At 44.2% G+C, this 18,950-nt stretch overlaps 1 protein-coding gene across 1 annotated transcript in view; it reads right to left on the minus strand.

Moving 5' to 3' along the window:
- Positions 1-223: 223 nt before the first annotated feature.
- cps1 (carbamoyl-phosphate synthase 1, mitochondrial) overlaps positions 224-18,950 on the minus strand; it is a 42,767-nt gene continuing 24,040 nt past the window's right edge. Inside the window, exons 27-38 of the mRNA XM_056580151.1 lie at positions 18,397-18,464; positions 16,275-16,350; positions 15,607-15,684; positions 12,537-12,644; positions 12,269-12,358; positions 11,846-12,016; positions 7,931-8,005; positions 7,640-7,738; positions 4,932-4,991; positions 4,572-4,684; positions 2,683-2,812; positions 224-1,307 (exon numbers count right to left, since the gene is read on the minus strand). Coding sequence (XP_056436126.1) covers positions 1,191-1,307; positions 2,683-2,812; positions 4,572-4,684; positions 4,932-4,991; positions 7,640-7,738; positions 7,931-8,005; positions 11,846-12,016; positions 12,269-12,358; positions 12,537-12,644; positions 15,607-15,684; positions 16,275-16,350; positions 18,397-18,464 — 1,185 coding nt within the window. The 3' untranslated portion in view covers positions 224-1,190. The remainder of the gene's footprint in view (positions 1,308-2,682; positions 2,813-4,571; positions 4,685-4,931; positions 4,992-7,639; positions 7,739-7,930; positions 8,006-11,845; positions 12,017-12,268; positions 12,359-12,536; positions 12,645-15,606; positions 15,685-16,274; positions 16,351-18,396; positions 18,465-18,950) is intronic.

The raw sequence follows: 18,950 nt of genomic DNA on the forward strand, positions 1-18,950 counted from the left end.
GGCATCAGGAAAAGAATAGATAAATTGTCTCAGACGAGACACACACACACACACACACACACACACACACACACACACACACACACACACACACACACACACACACACACACACACACACACACACACACACACACACACACACACACACACACACACACAGGAACGTATTGAATCAGGAACATAATAGAAGAAAAGACAATACCAGCACCTGTTTTGTTTTATAGATGTATATTGTTAATGATGGACAACAATGTATTCAAATGCAAAGCAGTTGGACATTTAGTCCCAAAGCTATAGCTAGCTACATAAACAACTTAACAGACCAGCAATCATAACACTGTAAACATCAAACAGATCAGTTATCCTTAAATTGTAAACAGTTAGGCTGAGGCCTATTTAACTCATTATTTCGTTTGAGATAAGATAAGATAGTATTTTATAAATCCCAGATGGGAAATTTGGGTCAAAAGAAAATGAGCTACTTGAATGCCAGCTCCCTTTAGCACCTTCCAAACGGTGAATCGACATACATTTTTACAGTTCAAAAGCACTTTCGCTTTAATCTGAATCTGAAAAAGAATGGAAAATATATATCCAGGGAGGCACTGAACCATCGGCCTGCAACAAAAGGCTATATTTAGGGTGCTAAACGCAAGAATTACGGAGATTTTGGGAGGAAGGTCATCAATATAAACTGTCCAGCTTAGAGGAGATCCAACCAACTTACCCCCGCAGCACACGGGGGAGTTCTGTCGGGAGAGGAGTGTACTGGTGGAGTGTAAACAAATATAAATAATGAAACACCACCCTGAGGGATGTTCTCTATTATTCGCCCCCCCAAAAAAGTAAACATTTTTGTAAACATTGCTGTTTTCTCTCGATGCGTCGGCAGACCACCCCCCACTTGACCCGTGGGACCAGAAGGACAGCGAAACACACATCAAAGCCCTTTTCTACATATACAGAACACAGCAAAGGTAGACACGTGAAACGCTGTGTAACAGATCCGAGGTCAGACCTCACAGACACACACACACACACACACTACAACTGACGAGCGGCTTTGACGACGAAGTCTGTCTCGGATGATTCGTCCGGATGAGCCTCACGTTCCAAGGACCCATCGACTGTCACCCCTCCCCTGATGGTGGTGTTGGAGGGGGAGTTGGGGGCGGGGGGTTCGTGCCTCTACAGCAGCAGCCGCCTGGATTCTCTCTGTTGGCTCTCTCTCTCGCGGTAGTGGAAAAGGCTGGTGGTGTCCAGGTCCCCGGCGTAGCTGATGGCCTCGGCAAACAGCTTCACCACCTGAGGCGGGGCCAGACACACAACAGCCTCAGGGTTTTGTTTTTGAGTTGAGCTTTTCTGACGCTTTACAAGGATTTGTTATTCGCCATCGTCTCGATGACCACGGTGCTATGTTGCAGACGCAATAGAACGGAAAATGATAAGACAATCGCCACATTCCCAAACAGTATATGATCATAGATAACCAAGTCAAATGATGCAGGTTTAGTTTGAAAACATGATGGAACCAGCCTTACCAACCCTGGTTAGAGGAACCGGAGTACGTCTATAACTGTAAATTGCTCCAGAATTGAATTTAATAGTCGGTAGAATTCACGCTAGGCTGAGAAGGTCATGTTGAACTGCTTTACCGGCCTACAACAATGCAATTTCCGATGTTTTACATCCTTTGAGCTGTCAGTGACGTCAGTTTACAGTCAACAGAGGGAGAAGAAGAAAAACATTACAAGAAGGAAAACCACCAAGAATGATACAGATTCCAAAACATGCTCTGAAGTCCCTTCCTCCGTCTCGCTCCATAAACCTGGAAAGTCCCGCCAACTCTCTCACCACTAAACCCATGCAACTGAAAGTCCCAGCCCCTCTCTCGCCGCTAAAGCCATATACCGTATTTTCCGGACTATACGTCGCTCCCGAGTATTAGTCGCATCAGTCAAAAAATGCTCCATGACGAGGAAAAAAACATATATACGTCGCATCGGTGTATAAGTCGCATCTATTTTTAAACATTTAAACAATAACGTTTAGTCTGGAGAGACTGAATAAAATTGCAATAGGAATATAGGTGTGTCGGTCCCACTCGTAGTTCTGAGAGTATACCGAATTCAGTGACACCGGGATTCCACCGGACGCGTATGCGCCGCGGTCCTAAACCTGAGCGCACGATCGGGAGGTGGAAGTTGCGCAACTTGCGCTAGATGCCTTCACAAGTCCAGCGGAGGGCTCCAGTTTTCGCCGGCCAAGTCATGCGCTGTGATATGTGTGACAGCTATGTTGCACAACATTGCAGCTAAGGCTGGGGTAGCTTTGGTTGAACCGGAGGACATTGAGGACGATGACGACGAGAATATAATTTATTCGGTGGTGCAGTAGGCTTGCAGCGTTCAGTTGTAGGCCTAATGAATGACGGTGCCATCTTGCGGCCGAAGATTATGTACGCACAATTTTGGCATATAAATCGCTTCGAAATATAAGTCGCAGGGCAAGCCAAACTACAAAAAAAACGCGACTTATAGTCCGGAAAATACGGTAACTGAATGTTCCGCCCTCTCTCACGCGCAATACATGCACATTGGAAGCACCCCGTCCCAGACGTCTGTGGTGACGGGGAAACGCCTGTTTACCTACAGGCGTGGGGTACAGAGAGCATGCTGACCTGGTAGTTGGTGATGAGTGGCACACCGTGGTCCACTGCCATCCTGCGAATCAGGAAGTTGTCCTTCAGCAGGCGCGTGTTGTTATTGGGCAGGTTGACCACCAGGTCGATATGGCCCTCGTTGATCAGGCTGCACGCACGCACGCACGCACGCACGCACACGCACACACACACACACACACACACACACACACACACACACACACACACACACAAGCAAATTTGGGTAGAGGTTAAGCAATATTCATTTTAGTGATGTGAGGGCTAAACCTAACACCTGCCAGACAAAATTGGGTTAATTCAGGCCTTCTGGCTGCAGCTACATGTCAATAAGAAGAACAGATATGGAGGACCTGGACCTCTGAATGATCACTCAAAATTAGAGGGCTGTGTGAGTGTCAAGTTAAACAAACACACCCCCCCCCCCCCCCCACACACACACACACAGACACACACACACACACACACAGGTGAAGTATCAAGAATTACAAGTGTAATCCCTGTCAGGGATATGAGATGAGTGTTGTATGCTAATTAAATCACAGCAGCACGGACGTAGACATGATTGGCATGAATGCCACAGGCATTCATTCCTTGCTGTGAAACAATGTCCTTGCCATGTCCTTCCCATTGAACAATGCATTCAGGTGATAAGTGTTTAAAAAAACATTAGCTACAGCTGATGCAACGGCCATCATTGCTGTGTGTGTGTGTGTGTGTGTGTGTGTGTGTGTGTGTGTGTGTGTGTGTGTGTGTGTGTGTGTGTGTGTGTGTGTGTGTGTGTGTGTGTGTGTGTGTGTGTGGATTATTTTGCTATTACATATTCTCGTTGGCGTTTTAATCCTTATTCCTCACCAACTCATTTCCAGACATATGCTCCAGATGGCTGTGTTTCAGTATGATCGTGGCTTGTTATGGAAACCTCGCCACCCTGCAAATTACAGGGTTTCTCTTCTGCAGGCCGCTTGCCATATATTATGTGTTACTGTTTTTTAAGTATGATGCGCATAAATGGAATGATTAAAATATGCCTCCAAAAAAGGGAATGAGATTTCCATGCTTATTGACAAAATAACAATTAGGCTGATCAGAGGTAAGGCTGTTTACTGCTGTTGGATAAAGCAATGCTTTCTTTTTTTCTTTCTATAAACATTATTATTATATTTCTATTTTGGGGACAACAATGGACATGAAGTCTAACCTGAGTTGTTCTTTTTACACAATCAGTTCCATTGACAATGGACTGCCATTAGTCGTAGACCTCTTTTCCTTGCTGGTAAATCATTGTTGTGTATTCTGTCAGACACAATGTTTGATGGGCAAGACAAAACAGGTGCACACATGTATTTTGTAATCTCTTTGGCAGGTCTGTCGCTGGTTACTACAGCAACCTATTTGGATCAATCACTACATAACCATTAAAAGCCCAGCGTTAGAGTTAGTTTGCTGAACCACTCATCGCCACTATGCCAACTTCACTAATCATTCTACATCAATCAGCCGTAGGAACTCACCTTGCCAACGTTTACAAACACACACACAGGTTCAAATCTGCTGCTAAACTGTTTAGCTTTCCCCTAATCTTCCAAAGCCAACGCAGAGTCCTGAAACTCATCGCAGTCCTGCCATGTTGGTTAATGAAATCAAGCCAGGCCAATGAATCCCTCCCCCAAAGGAGGACTCTGTCAGCCAGAAGGTTCTACCCTGCAGCACTGATGAGCAGAGTGCCCAGCGTGCCAAGATAAACTAACCGTGTGTGTGTGTGTGCGTGTGTGTGTGTGGGGGGGGGGGGGTTATTCTTCCACGTTGTAGTGTATGGTCGGACACAAACTGTGCTGTGGAGGTGTGTCTCAGGGGGCAGTGACTGAGGGTGAGTACGGGACCCTCACCTGATGATGCTGGGAAGACTGCTGTGCTCGTCGTCCTGGGAGGGCCAGGCCACGGGCGTGGCAGGCACGTCGTTGGCCCCCAGCCAGGCCGAGGTGGCCTCTGTGGCGTACAGCTTAAGGACAGAGGAAACAAAGATGACTCTTCCGGGGGAAATAGATATTGTGCGATTGTTTACAGGTAGGGCTCAACACATGGATGAGCATCCGGCAGATGTACTTTCCCCTCTTTCGATCAGTGTTCAGAGGGGCTTTATGCACAGGGGAGAAAGTCATGAATTTATTTGTTTAAGGAATAGACAAGGAATTCTGGGTGTTCACTGTTAGACGCAGAGGTGTCTTCGGGTACGATTCAATGCTTACCTTGAAGCCCTCTTCTTTCAGATGATGTGCTGTGGCCAGGAAGTTGGGCCGGAACGAATGCTGCGAGCGAGAGGGAAAGACGGATGGGAGCGGATAAGGAAGTGAAAGTAAGACTTAATTAAAGAGTACGGGTAAGTAAAAGAGCTGTCTCAGGAGTGATGTTGAACTAGTGGAATGTCCCATTCTCACAAAGTTCAGCAGAAATTGGCTCCATAATATCATGCTACGGTGCTAGCCACAATCTTGCATGTATCCCAACTCAATGCCAACCGCCATAAGGAAATCACATGTTAAATCATCTTCCTATCCCCCCTCATTAGACAATCCCAGTTAGAATGTAAATGTATTCTCTTTTACACGGTGTATGGGTTACAATGTTTGAAACCCGTTTTGGGTGAAATGTTTAAAAACGGTTTGAGTGTGGCCATTTTGTAGTCCTGCTTGTGAATAATTATTGATATTGTTTATTGAAACTCTAGTCTTCTCAATCTCCATGTTCGAAGAAGTGTTGAGGAGTGAAGGAGGAGAGAGGGATAGGCAGCTTAGGTGTGGCTCTGTTTAAGAGTTTTGCAATTCAGGTTTGGTTTATTCTGTATTTTGGTTACGTACAGTAGTAGGGAATTACAAACTATCATGGCTCAATACACTACTGTACGATGTGTGTGTGTGTGTCTGTGTGTGAATGCTTAGAGAGACCTCGGTTTGCTCGAAGAGCTGGGTGTTTGTCCGGGCAGCCAGGAGGAACTCTGTTGCATCTTATTGAAATTGGTTTTCATTGGGTATCAGAGCATCAGCCTAGCTGCTCTGTTCTGCACAAGCTGCGGCTTTCCCACCACTGTTTTTGTAGCAACTAACCATGCCACTCAACCATAATCTGGGTGGGATAGTGCTGGTGTTTGTAGTAATTGGTAAATAGTGATGTACAAAAGGAAGAGTGCCTATTTTCCACAAATATGTTTCTTCTCATTTTAGCAACTCCTGAGATAAATTTTTATTATGAGAGACATTGTTGTGTTTGAAACGGTTACATTTAAACATTACATTTTTATGCGTGACATGGTAAAACAGTTTCTATTGGCGTCAGTCCCACTGTGTACACACTGTGTATGTTTCATGTCAGATAAGCTACCGTTCAAAACACCTCTGTATTCTGTAAGATATGCAGCTTTTGATCCATGCTCTGGCTGGCAGGGCAAAGCCATAACATTTGAGCTTCTCTAACAATACTTTGGGATCGATTACTAGCTGAAATCTAACAGTACTGCTCCCACCACTTTCTTTTGATCAATTTGTTTACTCCAATCATCTGTCAGATTGAAGTACTTAACGCTCCTCTGTGAGTGTAGTCAGTTTGAAATGAACAGAATACACTCAAGACTGTATGCCTCAAAGATGGTAAACACATTTTGCTCGCTAAATGATGTTCGCTGTAAAATGTGTTTTGACGTTTACTCTTGAGATGGAAAAAATAACAGTTAGATTGTATTTTTCTTTTTGCTACATTATGTACGATATAATTGGATCAAAATCCAAAATGATATTCGATCTGAATACCGACAGCCAGATGATCAAAGGCCACTCAGTACCACCTTATGCTAGTCTATTGCCTGTGACCTTTTAAGATGTAGGTATTTTCTCTCAAAATATGCAGGAATTATAGATCCAACTGACCAGCTTGTTGTAATCCTCCAGATTGTTGTTTGTTTTTATATAATTAATATTTTCCCATCAACAGCTTTATAAGGTGGTTGAATACATTCTGTTTGTAAAAGGAGCATCAGTAAACAGCGCATTGGGTAGGCGTGAGGTAGCAACACATTCTTTACGGGCAGTGCATTTCTGTCTAGATGTTGGAATCTCAAACGCTGAGCTGAAAGTGAGTTTTAAAGAAGGAATACTCCCCCGAGAAGACTACTTCAGCCCTGATATAGCCTCAACATTAATCTAAAAGATCTGCAAGACTGATCTGCAGTATCCCCATATAGTGGTACATTTGTGATTAGTGCGTGAATGTAATTTTCTTGCAACATTGGGACCCAATATGCTCTTCAAAGCACAATTTGTATATGTCAAGAAGCCGAGAGAGCCATGCTCTTATGGGATCCGTTTGCTAAAGTCATGGCCAGATTCAAATTGGTTCTAGCAACTACAGATATTTCTACTTTTTCATGAAAAATAAAACTTTCAGAGGACTTGTCTGCTGTTCTTAAATTTGAACGAAATTTGAAATTTCTCACAAATGAGAAATGAAAGGCAAAGAAAGATTACTTAGCAACATGCAGAACGTGACGAGACATGTTTTTGTGTTCTTACAACAGTCCTGCACAACACACATACTTTCATTTCGTCAAGGTTGTCTGTCGAGAAAAGGCAGACTATGCATCCTCATTCAAGATTACACAATACAAAAGTACAGAAGCCGCAGCTTCTGTACTGTCAGCCTAGCGAGAGTAATGGGGTGAAAACGGTGTCTTCAGGAGTACATGTTGCGGTGAAAGGTGCGATGCTTTGAGAAGTCGGATTTAGAAGTTATAAAAGTAAGTATGGTCTCCAGAGGAAGAAACTGTGAAAATATGAATTTTTCGGCATACCAGAGTAAACAGGGAATGGAAAAAGTTGTGTGAAACACAGAACCTATTCTGAGAACACGCGTACAAAGTTATTTGTGGGCCATCTCTACCAACTGACTGGCGTGGCCGTGGACTTACCTGAATGCCGATCAGAATTCCCTTTTGAGGCAGCTTAAAACCTGTAGAGAGCATGGCCTTCAGGAAGGCAGAATAAATGTTTGGTCCAAAACAGGCTACCTATAACGAGACAAACACACACACATATACACATTAGCTACACACAAAAACAAGTGTGACACACAAATGTTTACCTTGGCCGTATCCATCGAACTTCAGGAAGTACAAACAAAAAAATAAGAGAGCGAAGGAGAAGCGATATGCGTGCGTGCGTGCGTGCGTGTGTGTGTTTGTGTTTCCAAATATGCTCACTTCTCCGGTGGAGGCCATCTCACAGCGGAGCACAGGGTCTGCATCCCTCAGACGAGGCCACGAGAACATCGGGGCCTGACAAGGGGGCGGAAGATAAACAGAATATGGATTATTTATTTATTTAAAGATGGAGGCGTAGGGGTTACACATTCACCAGATGTTTCACACTTTTTGCATGAAAAAAGACCCCTCAGAAAGGTATAAACATTGTGGCAGATTGGCCTTATTTTCAAATAGATTGTTGGTCTATTGTTGTGCACGTTCAGCATCATGACAGCAGCTGCTCCGTTTGAAACACTTGTTGATTGTGGGCAAAGAGCCCTTTCTTTTGCTTCACCGATGTCCGGATGCGTGGAAGGTGGCAATCACAGGTGATGCAAATCATCCTGCATTGTGATACTATAGCTTATAGTCTGGGACAGTAATTTGCTCACGGCTATATGAATCATAAGGCAGTCAATGCGTATGACGTCTATGAAATGGTTCGCTTTAAATTGACCATCAAACATGTATAGCTTATGTCAGCCATCTCCTGGGACCCCCACAGTGATATAAAGCAACCCAAAGTGGTACCCCGGCCCCACTGTTGGGTACCGCTGGGCTAGGGGCCACTTGAGGGTAAATTATTTCCACCGAAAGAGGGAACAACTAGGCTGCCACCGAGGGCTGAGACAAAGCTAGCATTAAAAACACCCCACAAATAACAGAGAGACAGTGCACGACGCCTACGGCAGCGTGTTGGGATATGAAAAATATGGAGCAAAATGGTTTGAGTTAAATGATGCATAGAGGGTCATAAAAAACGTATACATCCTTATTTTATTCAAGCAATATTGTTTGTTTATTTTCCCTTTACACACCCACCTCAATATGCAAATGGATAACACAGCCTCCCCCATTTCTATAGCAGACATAACCGTAAGGTAGCCAGGTTAGCCGAGTGAGGTAGGAGACAATGATAACAAACGAGACACAAGCACAAATATGTCAAACCTTGACATTTCAAACAAGCTAGTATACATTTTATTTATTTGTACACATTATATTTGCGTAGCATTGCAGGGTTGTAATTTTTGGTCAACTCTTTAAGAAATAAGGTTGATTTTATGATGCGGAAATTCCCAATCCTTATTATGCGTGTGCCCCGACATGGCCTGTGAGCTTTGGGCTTAATGCAGCCACAACAAGTACAGGAGGAAGCAGAGGGAGACTCACTGACCGAAAGCTTTTGAAAAATTGGCATTAATGGCAACCCTTGAGACACACAAACCTTTTTTCAAGCAGTAGCCTTTTTCGTTTGAAGCACTCATCGGCTGTATCCTCTTCCTCACTCAAAAAATTTATTTTTGTCCAGTTTTGTTTTTTTCCAGTTTTACAACTGGCAATGCTGTGGTTGCCTTAGCAGCTTATAATACACAAATAAATAAATAAATAAATATATATATAGATATACTGTATTTATTACTGTGTTTACTGTAGATAAATATACTTTACATACATACATATAATTCATAGTATAATCAATGCAGGAGTGTACAGGTATACACAAACGAGCCAAATACACTCCCCCTGTCCCATGCGATGACTGCCCACTCTGAACAAGCATTAAGATAGAGATGTGGAAATGTCACAACATGAACAATGTTATCTTGGCGCTCCAGACAAGCTCGCCTTGAAAATGGCAGTAAATAAAGTGAGACGTCTCTGTGAGATGTTTCTTTTCTTCTCTTCTCGCTAGGGAGGTTTGTCAGATATATAAAAAATAACGACATGATACATGTCTCCATGTCTCTATGTGTTTTTCACACTGGGTGGGGAAATGAATGAAAATCTGTATGTATTATCCCCATCCAGCTAGCATTTTGAACCAAGATGGCCGCTCTGAGAATAAGGCTTATACCAGGGCATGGCTAATGGAACCGTTTGCCTTTGGAGGGAGCGTTTTCCTATGGCTTTCTCTTCATGTATGTCAGGGCTAACCCCCACTGATCTGCCACCAAATCAACCCCCTTGCCACATACACACAAACACACACACAATCGTCAACAGACACTGAACCCAGGGCCGTGGATAACTGTTGTGCTGGTGTTGCTGTACATCTGTATACATAAGCCAGAAATTGCACAAAGGGGACTTGTTAGTGGCTAGACATCACTGTGCAGTGACTATGGGTTGAGGCATGGTTGAGGAACGGATCAGTTTTGGTTCTTCCCGGGGAGCCGCTGAGCTGTGCGGGATTGCCCGGGCCCTGTATGTTACCGAGGAGCCCCAAGCTGCAACAGGAGGCCTTGTTTGAACAGGCTTAGTCCTGGCATGGAGGGATTTGGGCATTGCAGAACCCTATTTTAAAGAAGAATAAGACTGAAGGGAGAAAGTTGCCAACAACGGGACACATAAAAAGTGGTGGCAAACCGACAAGAGAGATAGGAAGAGGATAAAAACAAAAAACATCTACATTTTCTGAATAAACTATATTTATTTAATCATCAGAAAGAAATGGGATTGTAACAAGCAGCAACAATCCATCATAAATATATGGCCTGTTAAGGCCTTTGAGACTGTACTTGTGATTAAGGGCTGTACAAATAAAATTGAATTGAACCAACTTAAATCAATTACAAAGGCAGAAATGGCTGCTGTCAACTGTCAACTGTCAAAGACTTCATTGAAAAACAATGGTTCCCCTCCAAAAAAATCGAGCAACCAACAGAAATAAAGGGGGAGCCACAACACACATCATCCAAAAGCGTGAATTGTTAATGATTAGTTTGAGGTGGCAGATCCTTTCATTGACTCAGGAGTAAACTCTGGCAAATTTTCTCCTGAGCCCGGTGTCGGGAAATATTTGCCTCTCCTCGTTTAATATTCACCGCCAGAGTGCAGGGCAGAAATTGAAAACTTCAACTGAGCGGGCGGGGGGGATTATGCCTGCGCGATTGCCTCTCGACTGCGGCCATTGTCAGTGGGCTGCCGTTGTAATTAGAGGGAGAAATGACTTTCGGAAGGGAAATCGCTTCTGGAACAGCTGGGCGATATGCACACTCCTCCCACACACACACACACACACACACACACACACACACACACACACACACACACACACACACACACCCAACCTGAGAGGTGAGCGCCAATGCAGGCCTGGCTGTTATCGCCCCCTCTGTTTCCACTGCAATGCGCCTATCTGCAGGGATGAAGCCGTAATTGCTGCCTTCTGTTACGCGATCTGACACCGTTTCCTTATAATGATGTCTTGCTGGTAGGGCTCTCCTCATGGTGGGGCTCTGCCACCACGCCGCCACATTCAGCCCACTGAATGACGCCCCGACCGGGACTCCGTTATTAACATGAAGGCGGTGACAAGGGGCGATTACCTTTTTAAAAAATTGCCTAAGATCTCTCTTTGGTCTGTTTCCAGGCAAACCTGGGCTGAAAGAGGATCTACCATTGGGCTGTGGCTGGGCACGCGAGTGAAAAGCTTGCTTGACTTATCAAATTGTTTCGAAAAGCGTGCCACAATAACGGTAGTCGCACGCACCCCAGCAGAAATCAGGCTGAACAGAGTAATGGGCGTGGGGGGGCCTCCAGTCTCTGAACACAATTGTTCTGTTTCACTAAAACGCTCACACTTTCACACACACGCTGCATAACAATGTCTCATAAATGTGTGGGCGGGCGCCCGTCTTGATTTGATAACTAGCCTTATTTTGGAGAACTGCTGTTTTCTCATATATGTAAAACACACAAAAAACTCAACAGAGGTACCGATCGCAGTGTGTGACAGCTCTCTTGTAACACCAGCGGACATCACGTTAATAAAAACTAATATTGGATTTTACGTGCAAATTCAAGAGCCAATTCCTTTTTACCACTCACACCAATCACGGCCTAGCGGTTTAGCGGCCCATCGCTCACCTTGATGCCCACGTAGTCGACAGGAATGATGGGGTTCTCTAGCGAGGGCAGGCTGGCCTCATCCAGCGGCTCGCCGACCATCACCTTGGTGGCGGCGTTGATGAAGTCCACGCCGATGGTCTTGGACACGAAGGGGAAGGAGCGCGAGGCCCGGAGGTTACACTCGATAACCTGCGGGGTCGACAAGCGGGGAAGACACGCTAAATACACAGTTCATTCATAAAATACACTTCCAGCCCATACAGACATATTCAGTGTCAGAAGCGTTAAAACAAGACAAATCAACGTCAATCGTGTTCAAACACACATGGGCAACATCTACGAATCAAAGTGCAATATTAAAACATGAATGCCACAGATCAAGGGAATGCCACAGATCAAAGTGAATGGGTAGGATATGACAGGTGGGGTACCGTTACTTACCATGACGTCATTGCCTTTCACCAGGAACTGGGTGTTAAAGGGTCCTGAGATCTCAAAGGCCTGAGCGATTTTCCGAGTGGAATTCTTCACCTGATGACAAGAAGAAAAACACACACTAAACCCAACTGCTAAACATACTCAACATATGAGTCTACAAGTGTCTACGAAATAACAACTGTATGTTGCAGGGGAACTGATTAATTTCTAGCTTGGGAATATGAACTGTGTCTGTGATGTTTGATATTGAATGTGTGAGTTGTGTTCATACCTTTTCCAGCGCACCCTGGCTGATGCTCTGAGTGGGCAGCATCAGGGTGGCGTCGCCTGAATGCACGCCAGCATCCTCCACGTGCTCTGTGATGGCGTGGACCAGAACCTGGAACAGTCAGCAGTCACACACAGACCCTTACAGTCAGATACTATTTCCATTCTTAAACATGAATAGGTGAAATGACTGCCTTTTTTACAAGAGTGAGGTTTGCGTAAGATTTTGTTAGTGTTTGTGTGTGTGTGTGTGTGTGTGTGTGTGTGTGTGTGTGTGTGTGTGTGTGTGTGTGTGTGTGTGTGCGTGTGTGTGTGTGTGCGTGTGTGTCTGTGTGTGTGTGTGTATGTGTGTGTGTGTGCGTGTATATGTGTGTGTGCAGCGTGTCATTTGCACATTTAAACCGCTGCTCCATTCATCAGCACTGTTCCGATAAGGCCTAAAATCATCTCACTCATCCAAAAACCACACACACAGCAACACACACACATGCAGGCACGCACACACGCAAAGTACCACTCCAGGACTAACAGAAATTGTTGCCTGTACGTGAATTTAATGTCAAAGAAAAAACATTACCAGGCCATTCCACATTATTATTAACAAGAAAAAGGAGAGGTATTACTCGAAGGCCCTACTCATTCTGGAGTGTTGAATTTTTTCACGTAAAGATCCCTCTAAATTGGCAATTCTCGAAGAGGTTGCCACATTACTTAAATAATGTCTTTCCCCGTCTTACTCTGTTGCACAAAACATCCTGTTTGCTTGTTTCAATTATATTTTAAAAGGGCGGATTCGCCTTGAAAAAGGAAGGAAGTTAAGTCCTATCGAGGATGATGGCAAAAATGTCTGTTATTTCATAATCGTTTTATTTGTACGACATGCCCTAACACAGTTTCTAGTGAAAAGTACATTGCACGGTTGCATCTATCAAATGCCAGCTACTTTGGGTAGCAATACTGCAGTGGAGTGAATATCAAATTGAAATTTGTCGTATAAGAATGTTGGCCTGACCAAAAATGGCTGTAAGGTGATCTCTTGCACTTGTGGAGAGTGTTGTCAGATGAAATTGTCCAGGGCAGTTAACCCATAAGAAGGGCCACGGGGTGGCCCTTCTTATGGGTTAACTGCCCTGGATAACTGCACTGGGCCCCTGAGGGTCCTCAGGGGCCCATGGTTGCTGACAACTCTTCTACACGAGAAAGAAGGTCAAAGATAACCACACACGCACACACAGTCCTCACATTCCTGTTTCACCAAGCGTCTTGTAGGTATATGTAGTAGTTAACAAGTGGATCACTTCATACTACACATACTATTATAATAATTTGAAACTCAGGACAACACAAAGCTAAGCCAAGATACAAGATAAAGAATCAAGGAAAAAGCATGAATTTTCGAGACCCCCATGAAACAATTCTTCAGGCAATCTAATAGGAGAGCTACGTCATGCTGATCCGAGCCTCGTCTCCCTGGTATCGGTTTCATCCTTTCTACCCCCCTCGTCAGGTCTGTCAAGGGCCTAATGTCTTTTGACTGGAGATGAAGGAAAGTGTCCTGCTCTCGTAGTGAACCGCAGGGAGAGTGAGTGTGTCTGCCGCTTCGCCTTCATATGCACAGCAAAATAACAGACGACGGGGGACACGGCAGAGCTACAAAGCAGGGAGGGCTGGGGCTGGAAATGTGATGGATCGCTGTGAGAAGGTGGAATTAAATGGAATTGGAGACACATTTTCCTGAGCTGTTTTTCTGAGTTGTGCAACACAAGGCTGCTGGTGGAGGAAAGATGCATAACCTCAATAAATGGGCTCTTTAGCTACTAGATAAATGCTCTTTAACTATGGTAAATGATGAGCAAACAGTTTTCTGCATGCTGAGGGGTTTCAGCCTACGCCTGATGGATACATTTAGAGGGAATAAGGGTTATATATTGGACCACACTTCTGCAAAACCACGATATACAGAGGAGCCTGTGCCACATATATCATATCATGGTATCTCTAGTTTGCTGTAATATTACTTTTTATTCCTTGGTTGGTTTTTATATCTGTCTCTGTCTGCATTGTATCATTGGGTCTTCATTTTTTGTCAGCGTTTTGTTTATTTGATATGTTTCTATCTAATTGCATCTACTATTCATATATTTTTACCTATTTTGTATGTTTCTATGTAAATGATGAGTGGAACCACAAATGGGTTGTCTGCGCCAATGCCTGAATTTTGAAAAATGTAACTCACGTATCTTGTTTACTTTTAATGTTTGTCTAAATAACACGATTAAGTGAGTATGAAATTCCGATAAAATCAAGGGGGAAGAAAGGCAGGCAGTGAAAGATCAATACGCTGCTTTCATACAAGAAACGTTCATTCGACATCGATTACTGTACTTCTTACTTTCTATGCCGTCTCATCATTGTTGGTCGTTCGGTCAATCGTGTAAAAGTAATCAATGCCCTTCTATGAAGGGACTCATTGTAACTCCCTGGTCTGTGGCTTGAAACATAAGGTACGCTCTCATCTCGATTCCCCCCCAGCATGCACTAGATAGGCCTCTCACTGCTGCCCACTGCAATCCTACGGCTATTTACTTCTTCCAACACATCCCTGTTTCAAGAATGGCTTTCGTTTAGCGTTTTTCTGACCACTTTTACAGTTTTGTCCTGTTTGACGCTGACCACTCAAAAAGCAACCGAATAATAAACCAGGCTTTGTTTGAGGTTAAAAAAATCAATCGGGTCTACACACCAGCCGCTTTCTTAGTTCTGATGCCTGGCTATGTTCTGAACACCCGACATCAGAGTGTCCAACGCTTTGCTCATCATGTGTGGACCGCTTCAGCGATCAGGTGCCATAGGCTTTGGAATGGGCAACCAATGGGAATTAAGGCTTGCAAACAGCCTTTGTGTTTGCTAATCATTGACATTTAAAATGATACCCAGAAGCTTTGCTGATGCTTCAGTAAGCTACAGCACTAACGTTTCCAGGAACCCTATTTAAGGGTGATCCACTATAGCTAGTCATCATATACCTGAGACAAGGCAGTGACAGCTAACTAAGTCAACTGTGCAGGTCTTACCTTGCCCGCTTTCGCCACTGCGTCCACCTCGACTTCTCTGGCACCAATGATGAACTTGGTGATGACCACTGGATGCTCCTGGGGGACAGAGGCCAAGACACAGAAACATCTTAACAACAGCACATACAAGAATACCGAACGCCGGCCCCCCCGGGTTTAGGGTTCGGACAGAACTGGATAAACGAGGGAAAAGAAACAGACATAATGACACGCCTAAGAAAAGGGAAAGACCTCATGAACAAATGGTAATACTCAAGATACTTTTTAACAGAGATTAGTTTGATGTACTGTGCTCAGTACATTCAACTTTTAATAAGGGTAAAATAATCAATCAGGTCTTTTTATGCGATAAACCAAACAAGTTGGAACAAAAAATGACTTATTCTGGACTAAAAGAATATATAAGGAATAGGCTCTGTATTCCAAAAGAGCCCACATCACAGCTTTTGCTGTTTTGTTATGCAATTCATATAATGATATTGATCAAATATATTATGCAGCCTCGGCTGTCCACAAAATCTGGAATACACACTTACACCCACACCATCTCACGCACCCACCCACCCACCCACCCACCCACCCACCCACCCACCTACACACCCACACCCACACACACCCACCTACACACCCACACCCACACACACACAGGGGCTAGTACCGCAGCTCACCTGGGACACCTGAGAGGCTTCTTCCAGGAAGCGCTTCATCTCTTCCTCTCCATAAGCCACATTCATGGCAGAGCCGCTGTGAAAACAGATCAGCACTGTTTGTTTCCCATCCAGAGAGATAGAAAGGAAGACGCATCCGTCTGCTGCATCATTATAAGGGACATGCTACATATTTTATAACATAGCTGAGAATGTGAAATGAGAGGCAGAGGGAGAAATAAAAGGAAAGAGAGGCTGAATGAATTAATGGAGATTAAATTGATATATTTAGGTCCGCGCACACCACAGTCTTTTTAGTATTCAAAACAGCACATTTCAGCACATTATTATATGTTGTTGTTTTCGGTTTTAGATTGCCTGGCCCTCCACCTGTTAAAGGGAGGTTAGGAGGGAGGAGATAGCGAGACTAGAGAGAAAATGGAAAGGACAGAGGCTGGGTGAGACAGTGAGCAGACAGACAGGCAAAGAGGAAGAGGGACGAGGCGAGGTACTAAGGGGCTTGTAAATCCGAATGCAACTTGGGATTCTCCCTTGTCGGTAGTCCGCAATGTTGAGAAGAATCAAGAGAGTTTTAGTACTATAATCCCTTAAATCAAAGTAAATAAACAATAACCTAGGCTAATGAAAACGTTATTTTGCTTATATTCATGATTAATTAATAAATAATGACCAAAGTACCATTACTATCAACATAACTAACATTCTAACCATCCTATGCATCCAAAATAGCAGCCACCATTGTGACGCTGCGATGTAAAAGCCCTGTAAAGACACCACGGGGAGCTCATCACCACCGTTTACACTAAAGCATTAATTCACGCAATAACGTCTCGATTTATTTTACATATGATTTTTGCATTCCCTCTGGAATGATTACAAATACCATTTAAAGTTCAACAGTGCTCAAATAATCATATGCATTTGTGGGATTCCCAAGGTGGTGTATTCGGTAAGTACAGAGAGTCTAGCAATGCATTTGCTAGACTTACCCATTGCTAATGTATTGGTCTAGAAAATGTTTTTATTTAAACCTGGAAATGAGCAATGCGGGGTGTTCATAGGTTTTGGGGTTCTATTTCTGTGTACAAAGACTGCAGGAAATAAAACACTCAAAACCCATTAGCTTGGATGTCAAGATGAGAAGATCTAAAAGGCTCTGATGCTGGGACACGATAAGAGAGAGTTCACACTAGCCTGAGGGCATGGTATCAGCACCGATGAGATGGGGGAGAGGATCAAGGAGAGGAGGAGAGTCGGGCGTAGGAGAGGAGGAGAGAAGGGCGTAGGAGAGGAGGAGAGTCGGGCGTAGGAGAGGAGGAGAGAAGGGCGTAGGAGAGGAGGAGAGAAAAATGAAAACAATGGAGGGATATAGAACAGAACCCGTACAGAGGGAAGGTAAGGAGAGGAGGGGAGAGGGGAGAGTATGGAGGAGGGGAGGAAACGAGGAGAGGAAACTATGGAGGGAAAGAAAACTGGAATGAGTACAAAGGAGAGAGGAGGAGAGGAGAAGAGGAGGAGAAGAAAGCAGGGACTAGGAGAGGAGAGAAGAGCCGGAGAAGAGAGGAGGGATTAGGAGAGCAGAGGAGAGGGGAGGCGACGGGAGGCGATGGGAAGAAGAAGGAGACGAGATAAGCAAGACGAGAAGAGAGGAGAGGAGAGGAGAGGAGAGGAGAGGAGAGGAGAGGAAAGGAGACGATAGGATATGAGAGGAGACGAGACAAGAAGAGAGGAGAGGAAACCATGGAGGGAAAGAGATTGGAGTCAGTATGGAGAGGAGAGGAACAGAAAATGATTCAGGTGCTAGGCAGGGGAGAGGCCGAGAGGAGAATGATGAGGAACTAAGGGGAGACCACATCATAGAACACTTGAGAATGAGGACATATGGGAGGAGTGAGAGAAAGAGTGGAATGATATGGAGAGAACAGAGAAGAGAACCGAAAATAAACAACTAGAGGACTGGACACTGAAGAGAGCAATGGAGAGATGAAGAAAAAAAACGCCTGCATCCACAAATGCGCTGAGAGTAGGGCACTCAAAGGAATAGGACAAATGCCATCCTTATGTAGAGTATGAACAGAAAGTGTGTTTTGGAGAAAATTTGAGGTCGCTTTTGAGCAGTTACCTGAGAACGTAGGAAGGTCTTAGGAGACATGGGTAGCCCACCTTGTTGGCAAAGGAAATGGCATCTTCCTGTAGGGGCAGAGAGGAAGAGTGGGGTCTGAGGCAGGGCTGCATGCCAGGGGCAGACTCATTCAGTACAGGCACACGACGCCTAGGTCACCTTATTAATACGGAACAAGCTTCGTCCTTGGTTTCATGCTCAGCACTATCGCAAGCAAGAACAGAGGGTGTGGAAGGACGAGGGGACTTCAGTGTGTTTAATATGAAATAGTAAAGGCATGCTTTGGAATTTGAATGGAGAATATGAATATAGAATAGGCACTGGCTGCAGAGTACTGCCTCTGCTCTTTTCCCACCAAGGAATTAAATCTTCATCTCATGTTTAAGAAAAAGTAATCACAGGGATTTCATTGGATAACCAGAGAAGTTTTCTGAGGGTGGCAAATTGTAATTATTTTTGTGGTTTATCAAAAGAACCTTCAAAGACAAATGTTCACCTTATGTCCATATTTATTAATCCAACCAGAGGGGTGGGATTAATTGTTCCCTTAGAAT

This window comes from Gadus chalcogrammus, chromosome 20, assembly GCF_026213295.1.
Source record: "Gadus chalcogrammus isolate NIFS_2021 chromosome 20, NIFS_Gcha_1.0, whole genome shotgun sequence".
Taxonomy (NCBI): domain Eukaryota; kingdom Metazoa; phylum Chordata; class Actinopteri; order Gadiformes; family Gadidae; genus Gadus; species Gadus chalcogrammus.